The sequence below is a fragment of the Saimiri boliviensis genome, chromosome 1 (genome assembly GCF_048565385.1).
Source record: "Saimiri boliviensis isolate mSaiBol1 chromosome 1, mSaiBol1.pri, whole genome shotgun sequence".
In the NCBI taxonomy this organism is placed as follows: domain Eukaryota; kingdom Metazoa; phylum Chordata; class Mammalia; order Primates; family Cebidae; genus Saimiri; species Saimiri boliviensis.
The window spans coordinates 170,993,310-171,005,505 of NC_133449.1; the positions used below are offsets into that span (position 1 = coordinate 170,993,310).

Consider the following 12,196-nt stretch of genomic DNA (forward strand, 5'->3'; position numbering starts at 1 on the left):
AGAAGCATTCCACATAGGAACAACCAGTATCAGCCTTTCCAAAAATATACCAAAAAGTAAAGAGCATCAACATAATGAAGAATTAACATCAACTAATGGGCAAAACAGCCAGTTAACATCAAATGGCAGTATTAAACTCACATATATTATTATTAATCCTAAATTTAAATTAACCAAATCCCCCAATCAAAAGACACAGCCAAAACCCATCTGTATGCTGCAGCCAGACCCATCTCACATGCAAGGATACACAAAGACTCAAAACAAAGGAATGGAGAAAGATTTACCAACCAAATGGAAAGCAAAAATAAATAAATAAATAAAAAGCAGGAGTTGCAATTCTCGTTTCTGATAAAATAGACTTCAAAGCAACAAAGATCAAAAGAGGCAAAGAAGGACATTACATAATGGTAAAAGGATCAATGCAACAAGAAGAGCTAATGATTGTAAATATATACGCACCCAGTGCAGGAACACCCAGATACATAAGACTTATAAAGAGACTTAGACTCCCACACAATAATAGTGGGAGACTTCAACATCAATAATAGATCAATGAGACAGAAAATTAACAAGGATATCCAGGACTTGAACGCAGATCCAGAACAAGTAAACTTAATAAACATTTATAGAACTCTCCACTTTAAATACACAAAATATACACTCTTATCAGTACCACATCACACCTACTCACAGGATTAAATGAAATATTGGTTGGCTGCTTGTTTGTTATTTTCTTCCCTCAATTTTTTTCCTGTCTCCATTATTAAGCACAATTATTGGCATAAAAGAGGTTTTCAATACCCATTTTTAGACTGCATACTAGCCTGGACAATAAAGCAATACTCCCATTCTCTCTCCCTCTTCCTCTTCCTCTTTCTTTCTCTCCTTCATTCTTTTTTTTTTTAATTCTTTTTTTCTTCTTTCTCTCTTTCTTTCTTTTTCTTTTTCTTTTCTTCCTTTAAAAAAAAAATTAGCAGAGCTTGTTGGTGCTCGCCTGTAATCCTAGCTACTCAGGAGGCTGAGGCAGGAGAATCACTTGAACCGGGAAGCAGAGGTTGCAGTGAGCTGAGATTGTGCCACTGCACTCCAGCCTGGATGACAGAGTGAAGTTTTTGGGAGTTACACGTTTTTAAGTAATCTATAAAACCAATCTCTTTTTCACCTTAATTAAATATATAGCAGATTCCAGTAGCACCAAAGATATGGAAACATATTTCCCTCTCATTTGCTCTCTCTGCATAGCTATCATATGGATTTACAATTTTGTCCTGTATTAGCAGAAACAATCCAGCCATTTTTTTTTTTTTTTTTTTTTTTTTTTGAGACTAATAGTCCCCAATGGCCGCTAATCATTCCACCCGTTGTCGCTCGGAACTTCACTCACCTCCCAGGCCTGATAAGGCCTTTGTCCGTTGTCGTCAGGACTAAGTAGTTCCCGCCCAATGGGGACAGAGTGGTCACTGGGACCCGGATCAGCACAGCTCCGTGGCCTAAAGAGGCTGCCGAGCCTGCCTGCGTCCTTAGGCCGCCTTCCCAGGCCCTCTATCACCGACCGGCCTCCGCTGCGCAGCAGGTGAGCGGCCGCCATGTGTCCTGGTCCGCCCCTCCCGCCGCCACCCAAAGGTGTTGCATCCACGCAGTTCAGCGGGGGCTCTGCCGGGGCCCGGCACACGTGGGCCGGGAGACCCAGTGGCCAGCAGGGTCCAGGCTGGGGTACTGGCTGGGAGAAGCTGCCGCCGCCATCAATCACCGAAGTGGGGTGGGGTATAGAGGTTCACCGCGGCTTCAAGGCCTGAGCCTGGCCAGGCGAATGCGCAGTCACAGCGGAGGCCTCCGGTGTCTGAAGGGCAGAGGGCATGGCCTGTCCCGGGGCCCCCCAGCTCACTCGCCAGCCCGGGCCGGAGGGCCTGGAGGGCCCAGGGGGAGCTGGCGGCGCTCTGCTTCTCTTCGCATTCTCTGCGGGACCGGAACTCTATTTTTTTAATTTTTAATTTTAGCAAGCAGTCCACTGAACATGACACTAAACCTCTCTGCTTCCAGGCAGGATTACTCTGAAAGGCAGGTGTGCTTTTCATTCATGCTCTCTTAGCAAGTGGTGCCTGTTCCCTGCTGGAGTTAAGTTTGAGCCCCTCTTTCCACACTCTGTTCCTGGATACACCAGCAAGAACTGGCTTGAATAGAGCTGAGAAACTTGTTTAAAACAGGTAGAAGTGGGCTGGGGCAAGGGGGACTCGGTGGGAGGAGGAAGGGAGAAGCACAGAGGGCCCAGGAAGGCATAGGGGGTGAGGGAGCAGCTGGTGTTTCTGTGTCTCTAAATATCTGGGCTTCCTGCTACCCCAACCCTGGAGGGTGGGGTGGGGGGGTGAAACTAGATGCAAGAAACTCTGGGGCCCTCTGGCTGTTCAGTCCAACCCTGCCACATGCCCACCAAAGAGAAAAAAAAAAAAAGAAAAGAAAGCCCACAGGGGCACAAGCACACCCCTAAAACTCGGAAAACTCATTGGCACACTTCTCGTTGATGGAGATCCGGATCTCTTCCTCCTCGTAGCTGTCAAAGTTACTGGCATCCCCGGGGCCCGTGAACTTTGCGATGAAGAGAGCTTCCATCTTCTTCTCATAGATGGAAATCCAGTTGGTTGTGACCAACCACTTGTGGTTCTTGATGTCGCCGACCCTGTTCTGGAGGTTCCCGAAGTGCTTGGTGAGGTCCACGTGCAGCAGGCTCCGCAGCAGGTCCTTGGGGTCGGAGCTGACGTGGGAGGGGAACCGCACCTTCCCAGAGAGGATCTGGTAGATCTGGATCCGCTGGTCGGCGTAGAAGGGCGGGAAGCCCACGACCATCTCGTAGGTGAGCACCCCCAGGGCCCACCAGTCCATGGCCTTGCTGTAGCCTTTGCTCAGGATGATCTCGGGGGCCAGGTACTCAGGGGTCCCGCACAGGGTCCAAGTGCAGTGCCTCATGTGCTTGGCGAGACTGAAGTCTGTCACCTGCAGGTATCCCTGCTGGTCGATGAGGAGGTTCTCTGGCTTCAGGTTGGGGTGGATGAGGTCGAGCGAGTGCAGGTACTGGAAGGCCAGAATGGTCTGGGCCGCACAGAAACAGGCATGGGGCTCTCTGAACCTTCTGACGCGCCATAGGTGGGAGAACATCTCCCCACCCGGGGATATCCTTTCTTCTGCTTGGTCAATTCGACTGTTAAAAAACTTGTGCATACTTCGCGAAGTTCTCCTGTTGTGTTTTTCAGCTCCATCAATTAACATATTCCTCTCTAAATTGTCTATTCTTGTTAGCATTTCGTCAAGTCTCTTTTCAAGGTTCTTAGTTTCTTTGCATTGGGTTAGAATAAGTTCTTTTTGCTCACAGAAGTTTTTTTTTTTTTTTTTTTTTTGAGACGGAGTTTCACTCTTGTTACCCAGGCTGGAGTGCAATGGCGCGATCTTGGCTCACCGCAACCTCTGCCTCCTGGGCTCAGGCAATTCTCCTGCCTCAGCTTCCTGAGTAGCTGGGATTACAGGCACGCGCCACCACGCCCAGCTAGTTTTTTGTATTTTTAGTAGAGATGGGGTTTCACCATGTTGACCAGGATGGTCTCGATCTCTCGACCTCGTGATCCGCCTGCCTCGGCCTCCCAAAGTGCTGGGATTACAGGCTTGAGCCACCGTGCCCGGCCAGAAGTTTCTTATTATCCACCTTCTGAAGCCTGATGCTGTCAATTCATCACACTCATTCTCCATCAGGCCTTGTTCCCTTGCTGGTGAGGAGTTGTGATCCCTTGTAGAAGGAGAGGCATTCTGATTTCGGGTATTTTTAGCCTTTTTGCACTGTTTTCTTCCCATCTTTGTGGATTTATCCACCTGTCGTCTTTGTAGTTGCTGACTTTCAGATTGAGTCTCTGAGTGGACGTCCAGTTTGTTGTTGATGACGTTATTTCTGTTTCTTAGTACTCCTTTGGTGAGGCTCCTCCTCCACAGAGCTGGACCTTCTCGGGTTCAGCTGTGCTTGCTGTGAAACTCTCAACCCACAGCGTTTCCAACTGCTGTTTTTTCGTGGGAGTAGACCAGCGGAACCTGATTACCTGGCTCCCTGCCTCAGAGCCTTTTTTTTTTGTTGTTGTTGTTGAATGGTCGATTCTCTCCTTGGTATTCCAGCCACCTGTTGAAAAGGTGCCAGGATCTGTGTGATTTCCCATGCGGTGACCCACTGCGCTGGCTGAAGGCATTGAAATTCGTGGCGCTTTTTGCCCAGGAATCTTCTGGCCTGGCTCCCTGTTTCAGTCCCCTCTTCAATCAGCTAAATGGGTGACTCTGCCTTCCTGGAGCTCCAAATGCCAACCAAAAGGGCACCCAGTCCCGTATATTCTGCATTGAGAACTGCTGCCCTGGGACACTGGCTGCACTGGGATGCTGGCAAAACAGCGGCGTCGGCCAAAAGAGTCACGCTGGCGACCCGTGGGGCTCCTCTGTCCACCTGGGAGTCTCCTGGTCCGTGAGTAACAAAAATCCGTCTGGAAATGCAGCATCCATTCACTCTCTGCGCTTTTACTGAGTCAGTAGTGTTGTCCCTAATGCAGGTATTCTATTTTGCGAATGCAATAGATTTTACTATTTGTTTCCACGGGAAGTTCCTGAACTCTTAATACAGTTGATATTCCCAGGCTCTCAACAGTCTTGTGTTTCTACTCCACATAAAACAAGGTAGTATGTAATATGCTCCTATAACTTATTTTGGAGAACAAGCCATATTAGAAAATAATCCGACATCTTATTCTTATGTGTCTATGGGTCAGACTTAAAAAAAAAATTTCCTAAGGCAAGAAAACATGTAACGTGAAAATCACAATGAAGGATGTCTCTGTGACAATTGGCACAAATTGACTGTTGACATCTCTATCCCCAGACACTTTTCCCAAGTGAACAAAATCCTTAAATTGACACAGTTCCAAACGGAGTGCCCAACCCTTCATTAAGGCTGATAGAAAAGCACATCGAGGACATGTGAGGTTTTACTTGTTTATGTAATAAAACAGACACCAATGTTTAGCTGCTGCATGTGTAAATTTAGCCTGCGTGACAGTGGGGAGCTAAGAAGGAAGGAGGCAATTTGGGAAATACCTCCTTCCCACATCACAAACATTCTCAGAACCATCGGAAGACCCCAAAGCTAGGTCCTAAAATACGTGTATTTTATAAAGCAAACCCACCCTCTGGCTTCAGGCTGTGTGTGACCTGGTTTCTCTTTTTAATTTTATAACTAGGGTGGAAAGCTAACAGTGTAGTGTGTCATGGTCAATATGTCAACCGCAAAGTGGGTCCAACGTTGCAGAAAGATTCCAGTAGTCATTTAGTACATTTCCCTTGTATGTTGCGAGAACAGTAGTTGAATCACTGGGGTCTGGAGTCCCTAAAGTCAGATCCCCAGGCCTAAAGCTCTGAAGTCTCTTTGTCGATTTTAGCGTATATTTATGTACAATGGCAAACAGATTTTTTTCCTGGGGGCAGAGGACAGCTTTAAGGAGTGGATTCAAAAGAAGGGGGTGCCACTTTTTACTAGCCATTATTTCCATTTTAATGGTCGTCAAACAAATCATCCCTAGTCATTTTGAAATGGAGAACATACAAGTCCCACTGCTCAGTTGGGCTTTAAATATTTCCATACTGTCACTACTGCTTCTAAAAATATTTTTTGTTAATTTGTGAAAGTGTAGTTGACAGCACATTTTTGTTTGGTGTGCTGCGACTACCATGCTAGCTAATATAACAATAACCCAAGAGTGCTTCGGTTTTGAGATTCCTCCTCCCTTCCCACCCCATGATAAATAGGACATCACTCAGCTAATGTGAAAAGTGAAGACTATGCTTATATTTTTCTCTTTGTGGTCAAGTTCTCTGACAGGCGGGCCATTCTCAGCCACCCGCACCCCACCAGCTATTCAAGACATAGAGTTACTTTGTTTAGTTGGTTCAGCCAAAATGAACATTTTAGATCCCTGTATCAGCTGCATTCCAGCAGCAGTGGTGTTTAGCTTATGACTCTGAGAGGAATGACACACTTTTTAAAAGGTAGATAAGCAGAGAGGATCATTTCCAGAGAGTGATGGGAGCTGAGGAAGATGCATAGAGGCCCCAGGTTATAGCCCTTTCTCAGTTCTATCTACTTTTTATGTTTTCGTGAGAAATGGTTAAGAACTAGGAATTGGTAGGGAGGTGGAGGAGGCAACAAAGAGGAATGAAGTGAAGACTGTGGGAGTTAGGGAGGGAATGACCTCAAGACCCAAAGTGATGAGAATTCCAAAGGAGGGGGAGGGGTCACAGTCTCCAGGGCTTCCAAGAGCAGAAAAATCTGCTAGACCAGCCTTGCAGGCAGCAGTGGGCGCCCATGGAATCTGTTCCATTACGTTCATTTTGCATGATTAGCAGCAAGCCTGGCTAAAAGAATTAACAGAGGCTTCAAAACAGATGGTTCCTGGGTAACAGGATGTCCCCTCTTGTTTACTCAAGAACAAACTGTGTCTTTGAAAACACTAAAGTCATAACACAAGATCCTCATTGGGTCTCTCCATCTTTGGGAAGAACAGTCGCTTTAAGTCAGTGGTTTTCAAACTGCAGTTGTGACCCATGAATGTTGTGAACCAATTTGAATCATGTTTGACCAGTGTGTTTTAGTGGAATGTAACAGAAAAATCAAAGTGCATCTCATCTAGTTTTGTGAAGTTTTTGCTTCCGTTGTGTGTATGTATAACCGTATATATGTGCCTGGTTGTTATGGAAAATGTAGTTCTTACGGTGGAGCAAGATCTAAAAAGTAGAAAAACACTGCTTTAGGCAATGTTAGAAGGGAAAGAAGGGATTGAGTGTGGTATACCAATATTGTGGTATGTAATTAGCAGAGTGAGAACACACTGCCCAGCTTTTTCTTTAGGTGATGTGTGTGCGTCTGTGTGTGTGCATGTGTGTGTGATTTCGCATGATGTGCTAGGCAGCAGCATACTTCCTCCTAAGAATAAGATGTCTTAAGATCCAGAGGCTTATTTAAGGAAACTCTGCTTAGAATGATAATTTAGAAGATCTGAGCAGCAAATCTATAGCTCCGTATCAGGGCTCTTAAGATGAATAGATCCACCCTCTTGCCATTGACTTCAAATTATAAATGAGTCCTTAAATGGTTTTTTTTTGGTGGGGGGGGGCAGGTGTGGTGGCTCATGCCTGTATGCCAGCACTTTGGGAGGCCGAGGTGGGCAGATTACCTGAGGTCGGGAGTTTGAGACCAGCCTGACCAACACAGAGAAACCCCGTCTCTACTAAAAATACAAAAAAATTAGCCAAGTGTGGTGGTGCATGCCTGTAATCCCAGCTACTCGGGAGGCTGAGACAGAAGAATTGCTTGAATCTGGGAGGCGGAGATTTTGGTAAGCTGAAATTGCTCCATTGTACTCCAGCCTGGGTAACAAGAGCAAAACTCTGTCCCCCTACCAAAAAAAAAAAAAAAAAAATACACACACACACACACACACACACACACACACACACACACACACACCTCTGTCTCAGGTTGTAATATCTTTGCCTGAAAAAAGAAAACAAAACAAAAAAACAGCCAGTCACCTCAACAATAATATAATTCTACATGGCTGATGTTAAGAAAAAGTTTCACCTGAGTTATTTATGGTGCCTGGCTCCACAGGAGGCAAATTTCCTGTATATGTATATTTCCCTAACAGAAACGTAGAAAATCAGAAAATCATCCATACTGCCTTCTGTTTCCAAAAACATTGAAAAATGTTTCTACCTTCACATTCCCTGTTAGCCTTTAAAGTCTGATATCCAGTAACAGAAAACTAAGTAGCCACATCTCAGGGATTGCTTGGGAAGTCCTTTGACAGAAAGATGAGGAAGCAGGATGCTCAGAAACTCAAGACACATTATCACTGATTAATGGAACATTTATTAATATTCGTAAGGTGCAGACTATGATACAAAAAGACAGTGATGTGAAATGACAAGAGTCTTCTTCAGAGGTCTGCTTTGTAGCCTGTGAGTTTAGTTGTCAGCAGGACACTCAAGGCTGAGGACTTGGTGACTTGGGCTCGTTTGCCTCTGACACAAAGCAAGGACCTTCAGTAACAGCTGATGCTCCAATCAGTTTTTTGTTCATACACACTGTTGGCCATAGGGATCTTTCTTATGGCTTCCAAGGAAACCAGTACCTCCCTCCACCACCATCACATTGCAAACAACCAAAAGCGCATATGTTCATGATGCTTTGTTCAGAGCTGACTCGAAAATGAGTCCACATGAGAGGCACATGACAGGAGCTGGCTACGAGACTTACTTAAGGAAGACAGCCGTGGGAATGTCCCCAGGTTAATGAACTAGAGTATGTTCAGAACAGAGCAGGGAACTACCAACCTCTTCCTTCTGACAAGATCTGACAGGTTCTTTGCCTGATTTGAAAGCAGTCCCTCTGAAGCTGACCCGGTTGCTTACCTTGCCATGTCCTTCTATAGTGTACCTTGCCATGTCCTCTGACATTTTGATAGGGGTTTATTTTATGCTGGAGGTTGCTAATTCTTCCAAAATCTGGGTTTCTGGGATTTGCCATTTATTCAGCAGGAACCTACAAAGTCTGTGTTTATTCTTGACTGAAAGAATTGAATACACAGCATCTTTCATCATAAATATAATGCCCCGGGAGAAGATACAGCAGCAAACCAGACAGACAAGGTCCCTAGGGGCCCCAGAACCCAGTACAGTGCCTAGCACACAGTAGGCAACTTAATAGTAATTGAACAGTTACATGAATGATATCTGGGCTGAGATGGTCGAGGTCACATTGATGTTTTTACGACAGTGCTTTACATCTTTGAAATTGCAGACTTCCATTTTACATGTTAGCAATGGCATTTAATTATCCTTGGCCAACATTATGCTTGAGTTTGATTCATACAATAAAAAATATGGACCATTATAAATATCTTAGATTCCCTCTCTGGGTATCTTCTTCTGGCCAAATTTTCATACTAAAGAGATGTTAAGCCACACTTCATTTTCTCTAACCTGCCCTCAAAGATTTACTAAAATAAAAAGAGATTTATCTAAGTTACAAAAACAAAAAAATGATGAAATCAGTTTGCTGCACAAATCTAAAATACTATTATTAACCATAATGTCAACTTACTTAGGTCAGTTCTTCAATTGCTATGCTTTGAACATTCACAAATGGTCGTTTTCCTTCCATTCTAAGTAATGACAGTTCAGTTACTAAGGAATTGTTTTTAATTAACAATTACTTCAATTTCCTATGAAACATAAGCTAACACTCTCATCAATTTTTATCCAAAATTATCATTGCTTAAGAGTTTTACTTTCAAGAGAAAATTTGTAGTAGTGGCAGTGGAAAACAAAAATCTCATTTTACAGGCAAATGTTAAGTATCAGATAATTGAGTAGCTTATACATTGTATCCTATTACTATCATTCTCAGTGCCTGAATACTAATCAGTTTAACTGCTTTCAAGCTATATATTTTTAAATGCTATTAAAACATACAGTCTCACAGTAAATTTCAATGGCTTATTAAAGCCCTTTACATGGCATCAGTATCATATGTTAGAGAGGAACGGTGTTTCTAATTTGCTAGCCACTTGAGTCAAGTTTACTTTAAGCAGGAAGCCTATTTATGCAAGTAATGGTAATACAAATGGTCTATTGGGAAAAGCTGTTGGTGAGGCTTTAACATTTTTGAAGTACGCTTTTGTGTATCTTTGAAATGGGCATTTTATAGGCATTGGGCCAAAGCATCTTAAAATCATGCTCCTTAGTTCAGGTATAAGTATTATCAGTGCTGCCTGAATGCTCAGATAGACTGGTGAGGTGTGTTTTTAAGGGTGAGTGGAGGTCAGGTGAGGTGTGGGGATTTGAACCGCCTTCATTTGAGTAACACTCTTTAGGACCAGGACCCTGCTGCTTAACGTTTGGCGGGGAAGGCAGCAGTATCCTCAGCACCTGCACCTGGGAGCCTGATGGAACTGTGGAAATTCTGCCCCCACCCACTGAGTCAGAATCTTCATTCAAACCAGGTCCCCAGATGATCTGCAAGCACTTCAGTGTCGGACAAGCACTGGGCTAGGACCCCAAAGCGTCCGCTCACCGGTGGCCAAGCACCGTGTGCGGCATGACTTTCTTTCCTTCTCGCTTCTGCAATCATCCTTTTTGTGATATCCCCTCAGCAAGTTTCCCTTATCTTTCCCCTCCCACACTCACTCCCCAGACCCACATGAATTTCCCAGCTCTGATGTCCTTGCTTTTATCAAGAAACCACTGCTAATGCTCCCCATCTGATGGACCAGGGCTCTCTGCTGCTGAGTAATCTTGGGAAGGTCCAGGCATGGTCATGACTCCCAAGGATTTATTCTGCCTTCCGGTGGCTGGGCCTCCCCATCTTCATTTATTCTACATGGAGATGTCATCCTTCTAAGTTATCCACCAAAACCCAATTTCCCCTTTCCATTTTCAATCCTTCTGTTCTCAAGTGAGGGTTTCTCTGTCCGTTTCTGGTCATGGAATGCTGCCTTCCTAACCTGGCATGAAGCTTCTTGGCTAATGTTTGTAGGGCACAGAAAGGACAAAAGGTGTTTGGGGGAGTCATAGGCAGGGTTTACTCAGTAGAGGGAAATTACTAACGCCCCACTTAGCAGAACCCTTCACACACTTCATTTGGCCCCACCTTTGCAATGAGGGAGTCGGCCTGTAAGAGGCAATTGGACATCCAACCCCAGACCCAGACTGGCCAGCCAGTTTGCCCCTTGAAGCAATTTGGTCCCTCCTTTCCAAACTGTGCAGGGGTAAAGGGCTCTGCTAGAAGTGAACTGGGCATTTAGAAGCACATTGCTCACAAATTCAGGCTTTGTGGGCTGGGGGTTAGCGCAGCCAATGGTCAAGGGAACATTTTTGGGTCAACCAGGTGAGGACCCCTCAAGGCTTCTCTGGAGTGGTCAACACCCAGAACAGATCTCTTTAATCAGAAGAGACTGGCAGGGGGAGAAACAAGATTGCTTTCTGGCCATAGTGAGTCCGAGGACCGCGCTTGCAGCTTCCATTCTTCTTGAGGCCAACAAACCAATTCTTCTCTGCGTGTTTCTTGGATATATAGGTGTTGTAATGGTTCTCCTCCAGCCTTTCCAGGAACAAACATTCCTCATTTGGTGTCTGCTAAAAAGACAAAACCAAAAGAGAGTAGGACAATTAGTGAGTGGCTTGACATGGGAGTCCCCATTTACTAGCTGTGTGACATTGGGCAATTCTTCTGGAAGAATCAGCAATCTCCAGCATCAAATAAAGCCCTATCAAAATGTCAGAGGACATAGCAGGGTAAACTTAACATTTTCAACTTTAGAATCGGGTCAGCTTCAGGGGGACTGCTTTCAAACCAGGCAAGAACCTGTCAGATCTTGACAGAAGGAAGATGTTGGTAGTTCTCGGCTCTGTTTTGAACAGGCTCTAGTTCATTGATTTGGGGACATTTCCATGGAAGGAAAATGACAATTTGTGAATGTTCAAAGCAATAGTGCAATTGAAGATTTGACCTAAGTTGACGTTATGGTTAATAATAGCGTTTTAGATTTGTGCAGCAAAATGATTTCATAACTTTTTTGTTTTTTTTAACTTGGATAAGATGAATCTCTTTTATTTTAGTAAATCTTTGCAGGCAGGTTAGAGAAAATGACGTGTGGCTTAACATCTCTTTAGTATGAAAATCTGGCCAGAAGAAGATACCCAGAGAGGGAATCTAAGATATTTATAATAGTCCATACTTTTTATCATATGAATCAATCTCCATGCTTCAGTCTCCTCTTCAGGAAGATTGGGGTCATGGTGGGACTTATTTCGGAGGGTAGTCATAAGGACTTAGAACAGTACCTGGTACTAAAGAGCCTTCAATATGCATTTGCTATTATTGTAAACTCCCTTTCCATTTAAGATCCATTTTAAAGTAATCAAGATGCTACTTATGAGGCCACTTCAAAGAGTCCTCAGGACTCTAGAATCTCCCACTGGGGACATCCTGCTCAACTATAAGAACCTTGAGGGCAGGGCTGGCTCTTTCATCTCTGTAGTGGCCTGGCACACAGGCGTGACTGTGGAAAAACATTCAAAATAGGTAAAAACCAGACTGTGAGGTAGTGTTTTTTTGTTT

General features: G+C 44.4%; 2 protein-coding genes and 1 long non-coding RNA gene across 7 annotated transcripts in view; 1 reads left to right on the forward strand and 2 right to left on the reverse strand.

Moving 5' to 3' along the window:
• LOC141580296 (uncharacterized) overlaps window positions 1-12,196 on the forward strand; it is a 282,711-nt gene that overhangs the window by 200,649 nt on the left and 69,866 nt on the right. The window lies entirely within an intron of this gene.
• On the reverse strand, window positions 2,482-3,216 carry LOC101034152 (cAMP-dependent protein kinase catalytic subunit gamma-like). The gene has a single exon (XM_039472791.2). It carries the CDS (start codon window positions 3,214-3,216, stop codon window positions 2,485-2,487), a length of 732 nt encoding a protein of 243 aa, XP_039328725.2. The 3' UTR covers window positions 2,482-2,484.
• Window positions 7,923-12,196, reverse strand: part of FGF1 (fibroblast growth factor 1) — a 105,962-nt gene continuing 101,688 nt past the window's right edge. For 3 of the 5 annotated variants that reach the window (XM_010338416.3, XM_010338408.3, XM_074381146.1), the window contains one exon: window positions 7,923-11,208. In XM_010338416.3, the coding sequence (XP_010336718.1) occupies window positions 11,017-11,208 (192 nt within the window). In that variant the 3' untranslated portion in view covers window positions 7,923-11,016. Of the gene's footprint in view, window positions 11,212-12,196 lie in introns of all 5 variants that reach the window. The other 2 variants (XM_003920549.3, XM_003920547.4) reach the window with 1 other exon arrangement.

Excerpts from the sequence above, each read along its gene's own strand:
- LOC101034152 (XM_039472791.2), bottom strand. The coding sequence starts at position 3,216 with ATGCACAAGTTTTTTAACAGTCGAATTGACCAAGCAGAAGAAAGGATA.